The 22,520-nt window shown below is 39.3% G+C and overlaps 1 protein-coding gene across 1 annotated transcript in view; it reads right to left on the reverse strand.

The window, feature by feature from the left end:
- nonC (serine/threonine-protein kinase Smg1) overlaps positions 1-22,520 on the reverse strand; it is an 81,504-nt gene that overhangs the window by 9,609 nt on the left and 49,375 nt on the right. The window contains exons 37-53 of the mRNA XM_022076819.2: positions 22,375-22,510; positions 22,148-22,280; positions 20,454-20,736; positions 19,901-20,044; positions 19,084-19,274; positions 18,076-18,407; positions 17,367-17,572; positions 16,861-17,046; positions 15,897-16,202; positions 8,137-8,398; positions 6,095-6,403; positions 5,390-5,712; positions 4,470-4,617; positions 3,780-3,940; positions 2,439-2,601; positions 1,855-2,100; positions 89-195 (exon numbers count right to left, since the gene is read on the reverse strand). Coding sequence (XP_021932511.1) covers positions 89-195; positions 1,855-2,100; positions 2,439-2,601; positions 3,780-3,940; positions 4,470-4,617; positions 5,390-5,712; positions 6,095-6,403; positions 8,137-8,398; positions 15,897-16,202; positions 16,861-17,046; positions 17,367-17,572; positions 18,076-18,407; positions 19,084-19,274; positions 19,901-20,044; positions 20,454-20,736; positions 22,148-22,280; positions 22,375-22,510 — 3,636 coding nt within the window. The remainder of the gene's footprint in view (positions 1-88; positions 196-1,854; positions 2,101-2,438; positions 2,602-3,779; positions 3,941-4,469; positions 4,618-5,389; positions 5,713-6,094; positions 6,404-8,136; positions 8,399-15,896; positions 16,203-16,860; positions 17,047-17,366; positions 17,573-18,075; positions 18,408-19,083; positions 19,275-19,900; positions 20,045-20,453; positions 20,737-22,147; positions 22,281-22,374; positions 22,511-22,520) is intronic.

Here is a 22,520-nt window from a genome sequence, read left to right on the forward strand (position 1 = left end):
TAGACCTGCAACATCACTAATATTTACAGGACTTTTAGCACACATACTTGGAATACTAAGAAAATAAATGAACAACAATTTCACTCACCTGCTCTTGCACTGTGGCTCTACGACCTGGGTCAGGGTCTCGCCCTTCCAGTTTCATTCTGACCCTCCGCCATACTCCCAATGCGTACGTATTCCTCTCTTGCACAGCTATAAACAAATAATGGATAAGTTTTCTATCCTCATATTGTGGTATTGTGGTCTGCTGCACCATGTAGTCACATATACTAACATTTCAGAGAATAAAGTGCCACCTGTAAGGAGAATGCATCATTTTCCTTTTAAAAAAAACAGTGGTATACATTGGCAAGATTACATAGCACAACAACCCAGAAGACCACAATCTAAACTCTCACTGCTGTGAAAACCTCAAATCCTGCAAGTTCTGGACAATAATTTAGCAACACTGCATCATTCATGAAAAAGTGAAAGAAATATATGGAAAAAAATGGGGTTGGATGGTTTATTAATATTAGCCTTTTTGACAATTCTTCAAAACACAATGAAAACTACAGCATATATTTGAAACCTCTGAATGTAACTGGTGAGTAGGTGTAACAAAAGTTCAGTCAGGAAATCCATTAGCCTGCCTCAGAATCAAAGCAACTACCTCTCCAACACAAGTCTCGAGCATTTCAAATACAGTGAAACCTCTATCCATCGTTCCCGGAACTATCGTTTTCCCGGATGCATCGTCCGTTTTGTTCGGTCCCGAATACATCCCATATAAAATAATGTTACATTTTCCCGCTTCTATCGTTCCTCGAACTATCGTTTTATCGCATCGATCGTTCAAAAATCTTAGTCCCGTCCCACAATTTTCCCGCAATGATCGTTTCTGAGAATTTAAAATGCTGGGTTTTGAGATAAATTAATGCCGGAAGATGCACAATGTTTTTGGAATACGCAGTAGCGGTAACCTGTTATGTCGCCCAACCAGCACATTCTTTTGGAATGAGGGTCAGCGGTGCAGGGGTGATAGTTGGAGTGAATGGCGGTGCTCATTGTCAGAAATTTTACGATTTTAATTAGGGTGCACTCATATTTCGTTCCAGCGATGCCAGATGGAATGTGCAGTGTGAATTTCTTCACAAATGCTTTTATTACATGTACAAAGGAAAGGCTGGCGGCACTTTTCATTCTTCTGGTTAATCTCGTTTCCAGCGGTTCAGGGTCTTCTACAGCTACATTTCGTTGAGTTCGGCAGTAATATTATTTCCATTCTTCCTGTTATTGTCCGCAAAGGGGGTGGGAGTGGTGAGGAAAAGGAAGACGACGAATGCGAGCCCGAAGCTTTGCCGAGTTTTGCCGAAGCACACGCTGCATTGGCGAAAGTGAAGTCGTTCTTTTATGCGCTTAATATTAGTGAACGTGACGAAGAAAACATTTTGAACGTGGAAAGTGCTCTGTTTGGTCTAAAACGTAAAGTTTCAACAAACCAGTTGTCCATTAAAGACTTTTTTGGTAAAAAGAAGTAACTTTGAAAGAGAAACATTGTTTTTTTTAAATTTTTAATGCTTTCCCGCATCTATCGTTTTCCCGCATTCATCGTTTTTATTTCCCACCCCCGCCGAAAACGATGCATCGAGGTTTCACTGTACACCAACATGTTTGGTGACGAAATGAACGTCTTGTACTATAATGATTAGAATCAATTATAATAGCTAATACAATAATGTCCAGTCAAAAAAATGATGAAATCAATTAAGTGTACTTCATAGTGTACTGCAGGATAGTCTGACAAGTTTCCAGCTGAGTCTGAACATATTAAATTCAATTTGCCAAACTCTAATTTTTTTCTAGTAGTACCTTTGCCTGTGTGTGGATCTCTGCTAGGCTTGGCGACAACTGGCGCAACAGGTGCTGGCACACCTTTCCTTGGAGACAAGCAAATGCTCTCCTGTCGGAGTAGTGGTGGCCGTCTGGATCGACCCCCCAAACCTCCAAAAGCAACGGCATCCTCACCTGCTGCAGGTGGGCTGCATGCCAAGGCCCCTTCCAGCTGCTTCCCCTCTTGTCGTTTTGCAAACATTACCAGCTCCTCATAAATTGGATCTGGATTTTGAACACCAGGTTGTTTATAAAGATGATCACAGGGACATTTTATAACAGAAGCTAGCTTGAAGCTGCCTCCAGGCAGCAAGAACCTCTGAAATCTTGGTAAACTTCTACCACACTATAACCCAGAAGACAGCCATCTTCATACTCAGCACTGTGAGAACCTCAAACCCTACATTCTATACCTATTCTTCGTCTTCACCACACGAGCTACAGCACCCCAGCCTATCATAACATCCTTAATTTAAATTCCTAAAATATAAGTTTACATTACAGCACCATATGTGTTTTATGAACCTGATTATTGAGGACAACAGATTTAATACTGGTCTTACTTGTCTTTTCCTTAAGATGTTCCAACTGATCCATTGCCTTATGGACACAGTCAATATCCAATTCATCTGACATAAGCTCTCGAATCAGTGCTGAGAAATGTTCAGAGTATGTGCGGTAACTCATAACATAATCCTGCAGCCCAGTCAAACCACAGTCCTCCAGCTGTAACAAAAGGGCCAATGAAAAAAGAGCATTCACTTTCCAATGATATGCCTTAGTTATTGAAGGAGAGTAGGAACATCAAAATTGGCAAACACATCTAAATCTTGTTTTTTATTCTTATTAGTGTGGCTTTATGGACATTACTGTACCAAATTTATTGTGCTATTTCAGTTATACTACGAACAAAATAATCATGTAAATAAATCACTGAGATAAATTTTTTCCCAGTTTAATCTGTTTAGTTTAATGTGGATCACTATTTCCAGGCAATGACAGCTAAGATCCATGGCAATTTGAAAGTAATATCTCTGCTCGTACCTCACATAATAGGGAATGAAGAATGAAATTAAGAAAACACACACACACATATATACATATGTAGTCTGGACAGAGAACTCACTCTTCTAAAGATGAGGTTGCTTTGACATGAAAGAATGCACAAACTCTATAATTCAGAGTATATTTTAAGACTATGGCATAATTAGTTATACACATAACTAATTAACCTGGCTAAAACCATTACTGTATGACTGTCATCCTTCCCAGCACAGAGCCCAAGAGCTTCTTAGTAGCATTATAAAACAGTTTCTCATTTGGTGGGATTCCACTTCATCTCTGACATCTTCCTATGTATCTTCTTCCTCTGGGTTAATATTTATTTTTCAAACCTTGTCAAAGTTCAATCATCCAACTTGTTCATACCACTTATTTCAACAATGTTTTGTAAAACCAACAGCTGGAAAAATCTGAGCTCACTTTTCAACTTGTTCCACTTATTTCTTTCCATGGTGTTTAATAAAACCAAATGTTGGAGCAATTTGCAATACTTCCTCATACCACATACAGATGAAACAGAAATAACTAGCAGTCATACATTTCAGATGGCATTAATCTGAAACCAGAAACACTACAAGGAAAGATGACCAAGCTAATGATGACAATAAGATTCCTTTCAGAACTTCAAACATGAAAAGTTAAAATACATTACAACTGGTAAGACTATGTGAGGAAAAGTAAAATAGGCATAAGAGAACAGTGGACACAGCAGTAAAGAGGAGTGTTTATGGAAGGATAAGAAAGACAGTACAGGGTTTTGCCACATGATCCACCCTGACAGGGACATTAATGTATAACAACCGACATCTTTCAATTTAGCACACAAATGTTTTAGAACTAACCTTCACCATGGATTTCAACAAGTTGCGCACATCGGACATCAGCTTGTGATGTGAAGAGAGACGGTTTCTTACAGCTATCACTTGATTCTTCAGGCAATCCTGAGCGATAAACAACGAATCTTGAAGTGCCGCCATCTGCTGTTGCAATGTTTTCACTGTATCTGGAGAAAACACATATTATGTAATAAAGAGAATGTCTGGACACAAAGCCCATGCATTTCCATGCAGCAGCACAAATACAGATTTGGCCAAGATAAATGTAATTACAGGAAGGGTATACAATTAAAATTATGAAAGTAGTCAACAGCTGCTAAATCACATTATTTATTCCCATTCCTTGTTTATTTAATGAAGTTTTCTTGTGCCCACATTATATAGTGACAAATAATACGATGATTAATGAATAATGAACAGAAAAGGATGTGGAAGGACTAAAGAAAATCACAAACATCAGCCATAGCAGCCAACATCCAGGTCAAGATATGAATTCGTAACTTCCAAAATACAAACTATGACTGCTAAACATTTGATCATGACATTGGTGTCATGTTATACAAGTGACAGGTGTCTATCTAGCTTAGTAAATCTCTCATACTAACCCCGGCAAACATTAAACTCACATTGATTATATTACTTTGTGTCAGAATCACCACATTTCATTTATTCTTTGATGCAAACACAATAACTAACCTGAGATGATCACTTCAGCATTATGTATCCATGTGTGATCAATAGGTCCATCTGGAGTCAGAAGCTGAACGAGACTCTCCTCTGCTGGTGTGACTATCTGCTCACACCCTGCGGCTAGCACACAACTTTTCTCACACTGGTCCACCAACTAAGGGAAGCAGAATATGTAACTGATATTTGGAAAAGTTTTGCAACACCAGACATGTCACAAGCCTTAAAGTTACATCAAATGCAAAGCTTCAGTCCATGTTTCAAACTTCGGACATTAGCACCTACCAACCTACCTAGTCAAGCAACTAACAAATTCCACGGATCACAGTCCTTATTGAGAAGCCAAGATTAGTTCAGCTGGTAAAGAAATTCCCCATTTTTATGAAACCCGAAGGATCATTACCATGTTCACAAAGCCCATCTCCGGTCTGTATCCTGAGCCACATGAATCCAGTCCACAGTCTGAATCCAAGATCCATTTTAATATTACCCTCCCATGTATGCCTACATCTTCTGAGTGGTCTCCTTGCTTCTGCTTTTCCAACTAAAATTTTGAATGCATTTACTAATCTTAAAATGCAAACTACATACCAAAACCATCTCACCCACCATGATTTTATAATCCGCACAGCACACAGCAAAGACTAAAAAATGACAAAGCTCTTATGTAATTTTCTTCACCCTCTTTTCACTTCATCCATCATAAGCTCAAATATTCTCTTCACCACCCAGTTCTCAGACACCGCCAATCTGTGTTCTTCCCTTAGCATTACAGACTAGGTTTCACACCCATACATAATATCAACTAGCAACTTAATCAAATCCCTCTTTTAAATCATACATGGTAAGGTGATGAACCTATCTTGGAGATGTGTTGTAGGTACATGAAAGTTTGTAAACCCCTGAAATATTCCTATTCTTGGACAAACCTGAAGGAAAGCAGTATCATGTGCCAGGGCTTCAGAGGTTCTGGTACGCAAGGCTTCATGGTGCAGTACAGCATTGCATGTATTTCCAACCAGAGCTGACAGTCTTTGTTCCAGGTTAAGCCTCTCAGTGCGGAAATTTACCGCTGACTCAAATGCAGCCAGCACTTCACTAAGCGCAGGGTTAGCCCCTGCAGCCCACTTGAGACGCTGCTCAACACTAGCCACCAAAGTACTCTGCTGTTCTCGTGCTTCACTAAGTCGTGCTTGCAAAGCTAGCAGTGCAGACGATGTTTTCCGCAATTCCAGCATGAATTTTGGCCGACCTGAGGACAAGTCAGCTATGTCATAACATGGGTTAACCTTTTTATGTAAAGAACGTTCCTGAACATTTTCAGTCAGTCAAAATTGCATGTATAAAGAAGAGAATTTTAATGGATAAAATATATTATACCCTTACATGTTTAAAAAAGGCCTTTTTAAAAAATGACCAGTCATGTGCATGATGACCCCAACTGTGGCCAAACATTAGATACCACTTTCATAAGTATAATGGTCCCCACTATTTACTTATTTATTTGCAAGGATTAAACTTTTTCTATGAGCAAGAAGAGCCTTTCAACATGGAGGTATACTACTAGAAATCAAAATATCAACAATGCCACATCAACCAACAGTCCCTGAAGGGCATATTGCCATGATACTCACTGATAGGAGCCATGGCAGTGATGGGAGCTCCCTGTAGCATTAATGTGTCTTCATGCAGCCAGTGATGTGCTGTTAGCTGGAGCTGCAGACGCTGCAATGTGGATCTCTGGGCTTCTACCTGCTGCTGAAGGTGTCGCGCTACTTCCCTATGTCTCCATGTGACCTCTAAAGTACTAGTAAGTCCTGAAGCTTGAGCAAGTGTGCCTCCAGAGAACTGACAACTCTTCATGCTCAGATCTACTGCTTTCCTACACAACTCTTCTAGTGGCACCTTGTTCTCAGCACCAATGTCTCTTTGCTCTACTTCCACTAAAGCAAAATAAGAGTGGAAGTAACATTACTGAAGTGTCTAACAGTTGACTGGTTTTGTGTACACATTGGAGTAAATAATTTAGTAACAGGGCAATAAATTCATGGCTTTCAAACATTTTTAAGAACTCAGTTGTATCCACTTTCAGAGCAAACTGGTGCTGATTTTTATAGTTCCAGGCCATGAAACAGTGGAGAATTACACATACTGAATGATGAATAAATGGCAAGCACATCTAAAATTAGCAAGTTTTTCAATAAAAACTTCTTAAATTTTCTTCTGAAGGTAGTCATCATCATTTATTACCATTATTCCCATTACTCAAGGAATTATACAGCACCCACAAGTGCTGCCAAATTAGACTATTCTTGGCTAATGTTTTAACTTATTTCCATGTTTTTCCATAGTTTAGAGCGAACTCTGCAAATGCTCTCTTGAAAGTTCTTGGTCTACCCCTACTAGAAGGAAGGTCATGAGACAATGATAAATATTATTAGGGATATTTTATACACATTGGGTAGTGTCTGATAACTTAAAATTAGCCACACAATCACTATCAGAGTGCAGAATTCCCCACTGCCGCATGGACTGAAACTATAAGCACTGGTATATGGATGATATTTTGTCATTTTACTTTGCAGATGCCATGTTCTCCAAATAGCTGGAAAACCAACCCACTAAAGCATGTGTCATCAGCCAAGAAAGAAAACAAGATCACCTACAAGCTTATATAAAAGCCTAAAAACGTCTACAAGCCTTAACATGTTAAGCCTTGGCTGTCCAAAGAATATTCATGGTTCCTGTACAGCTACTGAATAACAAAATTACCATAAAACATAACCTTTGAAAGTCAAAACTGGACAAAATGAGAAAATATATTCTACTACCTATTCTCTGTACACAGCTTATTGCTTGTGGATTATCTGCGCACGCATCATACTCCTGATTTATTGTTGAATTTAATAACATGTATAAAATCTCACATTGTTATATGCATTGTTAGCTGTGAACCAAGCTTTCTTCCCAGCTTCATTAACATTTCTAGGAGTCTACTTTATGACCTGAAGCTTTCATGGTGATTAAGTATAATGCATTCTTCTTGGGCTATGAGCCATGTCAGGTGGTTTAAAGGTGAAAACTGGTGTTTTTAACCACTGACATGGCTGACAGCCCAAGAATTCATTATAGCCTACTTTACTTTACAACATCCTTAACATTTTACAATGTGTTGTTGGGAGATGCAGTGGGTTACAGGGCAAACTAAAGACCAAACCTCCCCTCTACCCAGACATTTCACAAATCCCAAAAATAGATAATAACTGCAATACATTTGAAACTCCAAAGGTTTGTGACAATGATCTACCATCATAATGTAAGGGGTTCTTTTTAGAGGCTGTCAATATAAAAATATATGACATTCTGGAGGCTAGTTCTGTCTTTATTTTTAGACAAAGGAAAGGGATTTCTGTTCTGTTCTGTGGGGCCTGAAACATGATATATTTTTAAAAATGTAACATTTATATGTCCCTTTTGAAAATGGACAATATTCAAGAAAAATCTGAATCATATGATGCAATTCTAGTGTAATTTGTAATTCCAGAAAGCTGAAAATATTGAAGTCTGAATAATCCGTGCCCTTTTATTATTTGAACTTCCTTTCCTAGTCAGTAACCCTGAAAATGGATTGCTAAATACATCTTGCCAAGTTTAAATTTAAATGACTAAACATTACCTGTCACATTAAGACCAATTCTTTGTAGCAGGAGACAAAGAGCCAAAGCCAGAGTTTGTGAAGTGACTCCAAGCAGCTGACGGCTCACATAATCAGCAGTGAAACGCCTGATTGGCTTATTTAAATGATTATCATCATGCACTGAAGCCACTCCATGAGCCACATGACCACATAATGTGAAGAATTCTTGCATTGTTGTGAGCCTCTTCAACAGGAAGATGTCTTCTAACACAGCACGAGTTGCATCAGTAAACACTGGTGCCTAGAAATGATAACAGTTTTGAGCATTTAGAAGAAAATTTTATTAAACTCGGATGATAAAATTAAGGAGGATGAGATGGGTGGCACCTGTAGCAAACATGGGAAGGATCAGAAAAGTGTACGTGATTTCGGTTTGAACGTCTGAAGGGAGGGGACCATTTGGAAGACCTGGGCGTAAATGGGAGGATAATATTAAAATGGATGTCATGCAAATATATGTGGTGGGTGTGGGCTGGATTCATGTGGCCCAGGATAGGGACCACTGGCAGAATCCTGTGGACACGGTGATGAACCTTCAGGTTCCATAAAAGGCAGGGAATTCCTTGACTAGCTGAGTGTAGTATTAACTTCTCAAGGACTGCTCCACTTAGTTATACTTTCTAGCTGCATATTTCAGCTTGACTTAGAATCATACAAAATACAATAGGCTAATACGCCGCCAAACATAAAATTAAGGCATTATACCTTCCAAAAAATCATTCGACTTAACTGGCAAAGGTAAGTTCCAGCAGCCTCGGCAACCTGTTAATGTGTAAATCCATATAATCATAAAAATTCCGAATTTTCCCCACCCACTTTTTTAACTCCCAACATTTAATTGTTGTTTTTTTCCTCCGGGGAACCCTCCCACCTTCTCCATTTCTTTCCTCTCATCTCTACTCATGATGAAGCTCGAATGTGGGATTTTGTAAAGTCGGCGACGAATTGTCGATTTACGTAAAATCAAGGAATTTCTCGATCGTTCAAGTTATTATCAAAATTCCTGCGACATGGAATTAATTATAAGGATCATTTTGGTTTAAAAATGAATATTTTCTGAACAGAAGTAGCAAGGCTTAATTTCCCGAGGGGAGTGGTTCGATACCGACAACCTGATTGTAAGTAATGAGCAGATATACGAAAATAACAGCAAATACTCGATACTTGCACATGAATAAGAGAAATAAACCTTCAGGCAGTGTGGAACGTTAGAACAGCTAACTCCGATAATAGAAGCCGAAGGTTAAAAACCACTAATAACAACGCACTGAACACGATCGACAGCCAGTTGTATTCACCTCTCATACTCACAACGTACTTTCCTAAGATCTTCCAACTTGTCAGCGTTTAATGTAATCTCCTTCCTACACGTTTCCCAATTTCTGCACGCGTTTCTTCCTTGCCCTAACAGAACCACGTACCCCCCCCCCCCCCCCCGGGATTTCACTGTCGTAACTGACAACGTTACTTGAAATGTAATATCCTCCATTCCACTCTTTCTTCATCTATCGCGTTTACACATTTTTCTGAGCACCGTTTTCAAACATTGGAACATTCCTTAAGAACATGTACTACAAGAAAGGCCACACCAAGGACAGCGACAGATACATCATTAAGACTAACTTTGACAACTGTACACTTACATTTAAACGTTCAAAGCGTAATTGTGATAATTATATTTGGAGTAAAACAGGCTAACAATCTCAATACACGAGAAGATGATGACAATGAATAATGGTGGATTGAAATGATGAGCATTCTCTTGGACGATATGAAAGAAAACAATGGATAATAACGATAAAAATATTTTCTACATTAGTTGTCTTTCATTCGGGATGCTTGCGTCAATGGACGGCATTGAAAATTTCATCACCAGTTCTGTTTATAATAAATCACCAGCGTGTCATCAGCACGCGCTGTTTGTCCAAGCACAAACACAAACACCATTTTCTGTCAGAATTCGATATCACTACGTCTGTTACGAAACGCACTGGATATCAAGAAACAACTCTGACGCTTGTGGCACAAGAGTGCAAGAGTTCGAACCCGCGTCGCGTCACCCTAGTCGACGAGAGATTCACCAGCCTCAAGGTGGCACAACAAGGGTTCTTCCTAGCACGACGGATCACACTGGACCTCCACCAGTTCGGCAAAGACGTCTCTTCATCCAGCGCATCCTCCAAAAAGTAATCGAGGAAAACACTACGCAACACGCGTCCTACAAGCGCAAAGCAACCCTCTTCCGCCGCCTTGTCTTCAGAATGTGTTACAGCACAACTGCCCTTTATGCACAATCTCCTAACCCCCACGTCTGAAACACCGACAGAACCACTGGAATCAACTTCTTCAAGATTCGGACACGAAGCTCCAAGACTTTCCAAAATTCCATCGTCACACACAAATCTTAGAGAGACTTGTCTTAAGTGTGTCAAAGCATGCAAGGCTGAAGCCAACGGAGCTGACACCACAGGACTCCCGGTAAGCCACGTGATGTCCTCCAGGAGCAGCACAGTGAGTCCTGAAGCACGTCCTGAGGCCAGAAGTTCAAGGAATCTATTCCGGTACCAGCGCCTCACATGGCGGACAGCTAACCGACGCACGTCAGGGGACAACAGAACTTCGAGTACGTAAAGCTGCAGGGTGTTGTAGAGGCGGCCTGTCTTCAGGAGTTCTTCAAGAAGACTCTGCCTGAGAGACCAAGGAATGGTCCTCATACATTCGTCGTGCAGCTGCTCCGGGCGGGTTCCGGTAACGTACCCGGATACGGAACACGCGGCCTCCAGGACACGAAGATACGCTCCGACGCTAAGTGTCTCCAACGTCTTAGGAGTGGCGACGACTGGTCTTCGTGGTCTCATTGTGACTCGTACACAACAGACGCGGCCGGTCGGTCCGACCAGTGTGGAGAGGGAACTAAGACGATTACTGATGTACGGCGCGGTACAGTTATCTCCTGTTGATAACATTTCTACTGGGTCATTCTACGGGACGATCTCTGGCGTGCTCCACAGCGCATCATTCCCCGTCGCCCGTTACATTATTTAGTAACACAGCTTATTATCTCTTCTCTTGTTTGTCCTCTTCTTCGTTTGCTTCTCTTGTGTATTCCTTTGGTCCATCCTTACTAACTCTGCATTCTTCCCTTTTTCCTTCCATCCTGTCTTTTATTTCATGTTTATGTCCTATCTTCTTTTAATTTATCGCCATCACTTTCTTCCAACTGTATTTTTTCCTTAGAACGTTACATAGAAAAACACGTAAATACTAGATATTATCCCTAATGATAATAGCTAACTAAGAAACGCAGAGGAGTGATGTAACTCACCTACACTAAACAAACAGTTCAAGGTCCCATTATCTCTGCTACGATGCTCAATGTCAGGAAATCTTAAAAAGGCACAGAACTGGAAATGTACTTTGCAAACAACAGAAATGCTGACAGTGAGATATGAACCTGGGACGATTAACATCCTATCCATAAAATTTTTCAACAAAGTTCTGAAATTTCAATATGTTTACAAAAGAGTGCAATAAGGTAAACAAACACACATTCCTAAACACAATGACACGTGTGGAAGGGGTTAACTTTACCCTCCAGCTGCCTTGTTCTGATGTAAACAGTCAACAGCCATTCTGGATGTTGCTGATGGTAACCAAACCACGATTATTTTGTCTACAACATGAGTGACAGGCTACTCCATAGCTGCAAGCCTTCACTTGGCAGGTGATTATTATTCCGCTGCTCAAGAAATTATTTGCTTTTATAAAATGCAAAGTTTCATTACCACATTCACAAATTCTCACCGATGGATCCTATCCTGAACCAGTTAAAACCAATCCACACCTTCACTCTTTTGGACTATTCCAAATACAGCTGAAAACATTATTACACTCAGTGGGTCAATAACCCTGCCCCCCCCCACACACACACACACAATGTGCATGCATAAATATACGCAGCCTGTCTGTCACTTACAGACATAATTAAGATGAAGCATTCAGCACACATACAAAGGTCCATTAGAAAACAGCAAATCACCAAAGTGGCACTAATTCCACTAACCTTTATCAATTGTGCGTCACATTTTACGCACAGTCCAGGTGACCATGCATCACATTATTACACAACTGAACTACTAACCCACAGTTAAAGAAAGCATGGCCAGTAGCCCCATAGTACAGGGACTTCAATCCCCTATCCCCGTACAACGAAGGTCAAACCACCGACATCCTAGAACATTTTTCTGCATTCTGAACATTAAAGTTCTCCCTGAGCCCACAGCATAACAGCCAAGATCAGCATCTCTTATTTCATAAACTTGTTATGTGACAGTTTCTTTGTTTTGCACTACCATCTGCCATTTTAAAAAGTCATGGTCCTGTTCCACAGATTGGGAACAGCTTGGTCTATCAGATCCAACAGAATATGCGTCTCCCCTTTTTACCTGCAGACAAAGGAAAATCCATCCACTGAAGCATAGCGACTCTTTAAGGTTTTAGGATCAGCAAGACCTTTTGAAAACAGACAATGGATAAAATCCAAAACAAAGAAAGTAGCAAGTTATTTGGTTTTGCTTTATTTAACTATGCATCCTCAACTGCACTGCATTCACAAGAAGATGAGCTTAAAGATACCTGGGAACAGCAACAAATTATTTTTAAGGTACTATACAGGAATTTGCTTGGAGGGACTGAGGACAACATATAACCTGTCAAGGTACCAAGCCTCTGGGATGAGAATCGAATCTAGGACTCCCCCCCCCAAATATGAAGGAGCAGTGCAATGTTCAACACACACACACAATGCAACTCGTCCCTCCATTAAAGGCTGCTTACTCCTACAGCTTCCAGCTGTGGACTACAGCTGACATCACTAACATTCAATTAGTATATCACACCACACAAACATAATACAGCATGTGTCCAGATCACTTAATTCCCTCATTATCTAATTCTAGCATGAGTCCTTCATAACCTACACTGTGAATCATGAGCCATGAAAACACAGTGCGCAAAAAACACCACCGGACGTTGTTATATATGTAAAGCAGTACCCAAACTAAGGCTGGTCGAAGGCAAATGACCGAGGAGAATATCTGGACCTCAGAAAAAGCACACAGGCTAACAGGATAATGGAGAAATGTAATGTGTGCAAAAGAAATGAAAAAAGCGTAAACAATTTCAGTTGGAAAACCTCAAGAAAAAAAATACCACTTAAGTGAGAGTGGCATACATTGAACAATAACACAGTACTTAAATTTATTTTAGAAAAACAGGGTATTAAGGTATGAATTTAATTCAACTGGCTCATGCCAATGGGCAATAAACCATCGGGTACCACGAAAAAAATTTCTTACTGATAATATAAGCATAAAATTGATATTTAAGAAAGACAATGTACTACGGAGTAAGTCATTTATGTGCAACAACAGATAACAGAAAGAAATCTCTTGACAATAACATGATAACAAGGTCAGATAATAAGAAGGTTTTTGTTCCTCTTGTCATACTAGATCAATCTTAATAAATGCCATTCCTTTATTCCAGGGGTCGTCAACCTGGTCCCTACCGCCCACTAGCGGGCGATTCAAGCTTTCATGGTGGGCGGTGGGGGTTTTTGTCCGTTGTTACAAATTTTGTTCTTCCTCCTATATCGAATACATTGCTAACAACTTAGCGAGTATGACTTTTTAAAATATGCTTTTGCAATTTACTTTTGAATTCCATCTCTAAACTTTGAATATAGATAATAATTCACCGGACGCTTCTCGAAAGTATGCTCGTGGACGAGGGAGCAACGAATGAGCTCTGTAGCCAAAGGTACGAGTTTAGTGGGCATAACGAAGGTGGGGCTTACCACCGGCCATCACTCAGTCTTCGAGCTGTACCTCTTTCATGGTGGTGGGCAGTACGTGCGGCACCAGTGGGCAGTAAGGAAATTTTACCATCAACAAAGATACAAAAGTGGGCGGTAGGTATAAAAAGGTTGACGACCCCTGCTTTATTCAATCACATGGCATCACATTTTGTATAATTTATATCCATAGTCAGTTGGCATGAAGTATTCCCTAGGCACTGGCATCATCAATACTTAGTCCTCTGGGAACACAAGGCTTTAGTATTCCACTTCACAGAAACACTTACTGTGCAATGATTTTAATTCTTTCCATGCTATTTTTTCATTTAAATAAATCTTATTTTGTTAGTATATTTCCATGACAATATATAATTTCTAGTACTAAAAACCCATAAACAGTAAGCTTTAAATGTTGAGAGATGGGGTGATATTTTATTTTCACGAATTCAAATCAAAAGGACTAACCACGACAAAGGCAAACAACATGTGTGTTAATTAAATCTTCATGCTTTCTACATTTCAGTGCTAGATGGAGGTAAGTGGTCGGCTTCAAGCTTCAGTCGCTTTACCTCAGGTGAGAGTCTCCATTACCCAGTGGATAGGAGGCTGGACGAGACCCAGAGCTGGTCTGGACACAGTGGTTGCAAACAGAAATATTTCTGCCCCTGCCAGGACTTAAAATGCTTACCATCCAGACCAGAGACAGTACTTTATTGAATATGCTTTAGTGGCTCTTTGTTTGATAGAAGAATGTTGGAGATTAGTACAATTTCATTTTTAAGTATAAGCATAACACAGCATGACAGAGATGCAACTAAGCTTTCAGCATGAGGCTCATCCCTGAAAGCCAAGTCATACACTGAACTCTTAGCTGCAAAAGCCCACAGACAAGAACATGATGAACGTATAAAATCTGCAAACAAGTAAATTTTGGAATGGTGTTTCATTATTGCCAAACCTATTGAGTTTGAATCAAAAATCTTTTGTACATTGGAAATTAAAAATTCCCAAGCTGTTCAAATGTTTGAGGTAAAAACTTGATGACTTTCAAGTTCTGAGAACACTGCACACCTGCAAAAGGTTTTGCATAAAATCATATCCATCATTCATTTAAATATGAAGAAAACTTTTCTGCTACCTCTGAATATTTTACTTTGCCCAAAAAGAGCCAATCACTAGCTGCTGCTTTATATAAAAATATCTTTATTTTTCTCCAGTCCTGGGTGCAACTTTCATAAACCTCAAAATTTCTGGCCACTGTGAAATTCACTATTTGTTCTGCTGCTCAGAAAGAACCTCAGTTTTAGAGACTAAATGATCACTCATTTCTGACAGCTGCCTTTGTCTGCACCATTAATCATGGAATCTTAAAGAAAAGGGCCTGAGAGGGGAGTTTAGTATGACATGTTCTGTAGATATTCTGCTTAGTACCACCTCCAAACCAAGGAATAATGAGCTGAGCTAAAATCTGCAGGTGCCAATGTAACATGGATTATCACTGTTGACACTAACAGTATCAAAGACCTATTGCAAATGGAAAAACAGCATGGCTTAGAATGTTATATATGCATAACAGGACTCTTGCAATACAGTCCTGCTGCACGAAATGGGAAAATTATGAAGTCAGGCTATTTACTTTGCCTAATGGCTGATACAACTTGTACGAACAATGTTGCCTAGTCTATAGCTACATCTTGCACATTGCACTACACAAATAAAATCCTTTAACAAGATGTGCATTCAGTTTTGTATGCAAACATTTCAGAAAAATGGTGAATGTGGTATTTTCGATAAATACAGTAAGTTTCCCAATACTGATAAGTTGGTTACACTGTAAACAATGCCAGCACACCTCAAAGTGTTTACATGCATTAGTACTCACCGCCATGGCCTTTGCTTCCCACACTTGGTCTACCTTCTTCCAGCAATGTGGTGTATCCAGAGTCTCAAGAGCAGCAATCAGTGCATTCCCCTCCAACTGCAGTTTTTCGAAAAGGCCATTGAAACCCATAAGGAGCATTTGACCTGGGGTCAGAACATCATCACTACCACTAGCCACAGAGCTGGTGTTCACACTGGTAGCTTGGTCACCTGTCTCATCCGTAACTAACTCAGCAGGTCTCAACAGCAGTACTTCAAACCTTTTTCGAATCTCAGCTACCATTTGCTGAGCACTATGGTGAGGGGACTGTTGGTAGATAAATACAAATTTATCAAAAAAAAGTTCTGGGAATACCTAATATACCTCCATTCCTCCAGATATTTCTTCAGTCTTGTAAACTCTATCACAACATAAAGTGTTGGGGCATTGTATTAAATGGCATTAATACCACTATCCCTTCGTAAGTTCAATTTCATATTAAGTTTCACACCTGTTAACAATTCTTCACACTGAATTTGTATGTATATAATCAATTTCCACACTCATTAGTTACTGCCAACAAAATGAAAGGTAAGCAAGATTTTGTGCAGCCACCAAGTTGTTTTCAACTGCACAAAAAATACTGCCTTAACAAAAGTTGTGTAAGTTTCACATAGCTATTAAAAAATGTCAAGATTCTCTTCTAGAGCAATAGCAGTTGAATTAGTAACATACTGATATTAATGATGGTAGGAAATTAAGAAATAAGAAAGTTAGGTTGCCTCTAGTGGGATAATGTTCATACAAATGTTCATGAAAATGTCAATTGGTTCAAAAGTTGTTACAGGAAAGAGACACAGGAACAAACAAACATCATGATTCCATAAAACCAACCTGCAAATAAAAAAGGGAAGTAGGCTAAAAATATGCCAACTCAGTTAATTATCCAATGCCTTTCCCTTAACTATTTCAACAGAAAACTTACATCCATCTCCATAATTATGTAACGTAGATGCATCTCCAATTGGGCCAGTAAATCTTCCAGAGGACAGCCTACTCCAGCAATGATGTCATTCAATTCATTTACCATGGCCAGCACTGTCGGTTCTTCTGTCTGGATAGTTTTCAGTGCTTCAGGGAGAATAATGGTGTGAAAGTTGAAGTTCAATTCCTGAAAGTGGAATAAGCCACTAGTGAGTAGTGTAAACAACAATCCCAATTAATTTAACCCTGTCACTGCCAGTTTATTCCTGTACAACTAAAACTGCCACATCAGCCTTTTACAGCTTATTACAAGTCTTCAGATGAACTTATGATAACAAATATGTTTTAAATGCACCGATCTACATGGTAAGGCTAGCAAGAATGATACAGACTAAGCAATTTCTGCTCATGGGGTGGGGCTGATCCTGGTGCTTAATTAAATCAATTACTATACATTATATTAAGACACCTTAATCTTACAAGTAACTAACTTATCAGAACAAATACCTGGAGGCCTTTATAGATGCTATGTGCAGACTTGAGACACTGTAATGCCAGTTCCACTCTAGTATCTGCTCTAGTGGTTGAATCGAGCTGATGATGTGATGGTAGAAGACTTGCCAATTCTGTCACCAGAGAGCTCACCAGACACATTTCATCCAGGAACCAGTCACCATCCCGAGACGTTAGGTCCACCAGGCAATCTCCAGCACCTGAACAAAAGTCATTGCAAAATGTGTTGTCTAACTACATATGTTAGTTAACAAACTCTACCACCAATGCCTACACCTCTTAAACCATCTCAATGAGGTTTCCCAGTCCAATTTTTGCATGGATTTATTGTTTCCCCATGTCCTACCAATTTAATCCTTAGTGACTAATTACTGTAACATTAGATGAAGAATACAACTCGTAAAATTCCTCACTGTTATCTTCTCCATCTCTTGTTACTTCTTCTCCCTTAGGCCAAAACTTCATCAGCATTTCAGTCTCAGAAACTGGCAATCTTATCATTTCTTATTCTTATGAAATGGTCATGACTAACTATATCTGCACAACTGATTATCTATAATGCTACGCATTACATTATAACCTACTTACGTAAGTATAAGGCAATGAAGAATAAAAGTAACTATCAATGAAGTATTATCATGCAGTCAATCATAAATGCTCCAAATCTCATAATAAATAACTTTAGAAAAGTGTTGTTACTCACTCAGTGCAGCGGCTTCCATCATGAGGTAACGCTTGTTTAAAGAACAGAGCACTGTTATGTTGACACACTCCAGAGCCAGTGCTGCACCTTTCTCCCCCCTCAGGAAGGCTTTGATCCCTGCATGAGCCTCATTGTAAGCCGATTCTAATCGGACACATGCTTCAGGCAGTCCTTCAGCTGCCAGACACTCATAGCTCTTCTTTAGGCGAGCATTAGCCTCAGCCAGCGAGGTCTGAAGTTGGTATGAGAATGCAATAACCTGCTGACTCAGTGGCTTATTTATTGCCTCAGGAGAGAAGAGAGAACGGAATTGGGCCAGAACTTCATGGCAGCTGTAAAGAAGGCATATTCAAACACATCAATCCTGGCACGGACACATAACATTAGAAAACCTTAAAGCTCAGAGATGCTGTTAATAAGCTACAAAGCCCAGACACTGTATAATACATCTCATTGTGTACAACTATAATGCTGGACTTTATACACAGTCTAACTACATATTTTTTATTTAAACAACCATGTTCTGGAAGATGGTTCTAATTCCATCTTCAGGTGGTAGGATACAACCCTTCCATTTTATGCCCCCTAGTTGAGCTAGCCTGAAAATTTTTCATCAAGATTGTGACTAGTTCAACTAAGGGCCAAAACACAGCAAGGTTATGTCCTCTCATCCACACAGAAAAAGCCAACCTCTGAAATTTGTGGTTTACATAGAGGAAAAACAAGTAGACAATGGAAAGAATCCAACAGAATTATAGACAGTGTTATCCCATCATAACAAACCTTTAAACTTTGAATATATTTCATCAATTACCAACAAAACTGTCTTGTTTTATTAGCTAAAAAAGTCCATTATCTGATAATCCATAATACCCAGTCACTTTGCTGCTAGTCCACAAACCTCGACCACTTTGTCAATTATCCACCAAGTTAAGTCATCTTGTCAATAAGCCACAATGCTCAGTCACTTTGTCCATAAATAATGATGCTTGTCGCCTTAAAACTCACCTCTCTACTGACATATCATTCAGCAGCTGCTGTGCCCAACGTCGATAGCATACTGAACGGTGTGAGTTGAGATATGAGGCTGGGTAGAGACTCGCCACAGTTCCATACTGACTCAGCAGATCCAAACAGTTGCGTACCAATATTATCTGCTGCTGTGCCAACTGTCCTAATTCTGATTCAGACTGCTCACACTGTAATTAAGTCATTGTTTATCTATAATGTTTGAGAGATGAATGGTGGTAACGCAGACCACACAGTGATCTGGCACGTTACTTTCGCCACCCAAAGAAAGAAGGATAGAAACTTCTGAAATGAAAGATGATCTTAACATGGTTTACATTTGATATGACATCTATGTTTTGGATGATAAGTTGTGTTTTAAGAAAACTGATATACCTCAATTTAAGCTTCAGGCAAAGTAGGGACTATACTGTACTGAAACAAGTTAAAATCTCATGTTTGGCAATTTTTAGTGCAGACCCCCAATACCATATTTCACATAAATCTGTTCTGATGTTTCAGTGATTAAACACGCATACAAACACACAACCTTACCACTGCATAATCATATGCAGTTCATGCAAAGAACACACACAATATAAACTCTCATACATACATACTGAGATGTAATTAAAATGGGGCTGTCAAATATCTACTTGTTGTTCAAACTTTGCACCTTGAACTGCAGGTTATATAAATGAAGTCACTCTTTACTGAAACTCTAGAAGGAAACTGGGAAGAGGGTGGTGAATTGTAATAGCAGGTAACAAAACACAGAGAAGGTTTGAGGCAACAAACAACAGGGGGGAGAACTCACCTGTAAGATCATTTGCCCCTGACCAGCATTCTGGAGGAATTCTTTTACCAAGTCAAACACCATGTGACTATCCTTGTCAACTGGGAAGTTCAGTTCTGCCACCCACTGCGCTAGCTGTGGTCCTCTTACTGATGCCAAAGCCACCTGATAAATTAATACCAGTTTCAATTCTATTATCTTTCATTAAGTAATGTGTTACAAATGTGAAACAACATAATTCATCACTATAGCGGCAAATATGTTAAATCTAATTATCCATGTGTCATATAAGAATGCCAGCCAGTCCACATGGCACCAGAACCTGAAAGATCATCATCATCATCATCACTGATATGAAAACTTCAAATCTCACTTCAAGATGTTTGCGTCATGAACTTACTTACTAGCCATCCTTTATAAAATAATTTCTTTTTGTAAAATTAAGATAAAATTGGGAATTAGAGTCCATAAGAATAGGACCAGGAGATAAAGACAGTGGAATAAAATGTTGAAGGTTGGTGTATGAAGATGTTTTGGAGTAATCATATTATAAAAGCTCTGATGTATCTAAGACCTTATGGAGGTTCAGGTGTTTCTCACAGTCTTCAATCTTCTCCTTGAGTGCCACACAAGCCTTCTCTTGTGCATCACGTGCACGGCGATGCTTGGCATAGCGTGTAGCCAGTGTGTACAGTGGGTGTTGTGCAGAGGGACCATGTGCCTCTGCCTCTTTCACCAATGCCATCTGTTGGTGGCAGTCTTGAAGTGATTCCTTGGCTATTTTAATGCGTCCCTGAACTTCCAGCCACTGGTTTAATTTTGACACAAGCTCCAAGATAGCAGCCAATAGTTCATCCCTACAGGAAAAACAAACATTGGTAGTTACATTTAGGATAACAACACAGAGGGAGGAAATGTCTGCTTTTTCATTTATTTATCTTGATTCACTGACTATGATTGTTTAGTTGTTTTATGATGCTTTTCTAACAGCAAAGTATTGAATGAGACAGTATGGTAGAAAGGTAACATGCATATGGAAAGAGATGCAATGTATGGTTTCTTACAATCTATATAATTTTTTCAGTTCCATTACCCCATAAGATATATCTGTCTTTTCATTTAAATTTCCTGGAATTTGCACCAACTTTTTTTCATCTATTTGCTAATCTGACAAACTAATCTCCATCTTATGTAAGCATGACCTTACCTTTCAATGTGGGACTTTTTTTTAAAGTTAAATGCTGCTACCACTGTCATCATCATCATTATTATTTTATCTGTCACCTGAGTCTGCTACATGCACTGCAGTTGTTTAATTTGAATTTAGAGATGATGGCAGTCACTAAAACTATAATACACAATATATCTAGTATCAGTATCCTCAAATGGCATCTGAAATTATTTACAAACTCAAGAAGGAAACAAGGGAAATTCACAGACAAAAACATACAAGCAGAACAAGGCAACACATTATTTTTTAAAGCAGTAACTAAATTGCCTATTCTGCACAAAAACTTCCAGAGTTTGACAAATGATGTTGACTTGCATTATGATACTGTATATGTCTAGTTTTGGGAAATTTTATATTGTAAAAAGGTTCTTATACTGCTTACTAATTTCTGTGTTTCCTGTAATTTACACCATTCTCCATCAACAGCCAGGAAAAGTGTTAATAAGGGGGTTCCACTGTATTCTGGCATTCACTTGCACAGACTGATTAAAATCCCTTGCCAGTAATCCTTGGTCAGTACAGCTGTTAACATACCTGAGTTTCACACCATGCACAGAATATTGTAGATTGAAATGTGAGCCAAGATGCACAGGCATTCCACTTGCAGTTTATCAAGTATTTTACCTTCAACCTTGTGGCTTTATTCTACACCCCTTCAAGATAATATGCATAACAGAAGTCTGCTTATAACAGTAAACCTATACCTCCTCAACATAAATTTAGTTTTCTCATACAGCAGTTTAAAGTTAAAAACAAGTATTAACTGCAAAAAAACAGGTAAATGAATTTTAAAAAATACAGCATAATTACTAATAATGAGTTGGGAACAATTTGGGAAGAAGTGGCCATGGCCTACTTTGAAGTGACTGCCTGAAGACAAAGAGGAAAATGAAAGAACTGTTCAGTCAGTAAGACAAAGATATTAACCAAGACACCAGAATATGATGGAGTGTGTCACTAAACCATAACATTCAGTTTTGAAATGTACTAAAAATAAAGCAACCTTATTACACAAAATGAAGACTCAAGACACATACCTGTTAGCTAACCAGTCAGCCTTTATCTCAGCTACACGAACACAGAACATTCCTAGTGTCACTTCCCTTTCCAGTTCTTTGCGACTCTGCTTTGTCTCCATGGTGATTGCTTGACCACCTCCATACACCGCACCTAGTTAAATATGCAACAATCAAACATTTCTCCTTCTACACGCATGCGCACACATGCAAGAATGAATTGTGTGGGGAAGATTTCTGATCCATACCTGTATATCCAGCTTCATTGCCAGGAGTCCAGTCTACCAATGGGTCATACACAAATGCTTCCAGCAGTGTCAGCAATGTTTCACGGCCTTTCTTCATAACTTTCAGCACATGTTCACAAGCCTGGCGGAAAATACCCTGCAAGGAA

Source organism: Zootermopsis nevadensis, unplaced genomic scaffold (genome assembly GCF_977971745.1).
Source record: "Zootermopsis nevadensis isolate Lab colony 2312 unplaced genomic scaffold, Znev_1.0 Znev_ptg000028l, whole genome shotgun sequence".
Taxonomy (NCBI): domain Eukaryota; kingdom Metazoa; phylum Arthropoda; class Insecta; order Blattodea; family Termopsidae; genus Zootermopsis; species Zootermopsis nevadensis.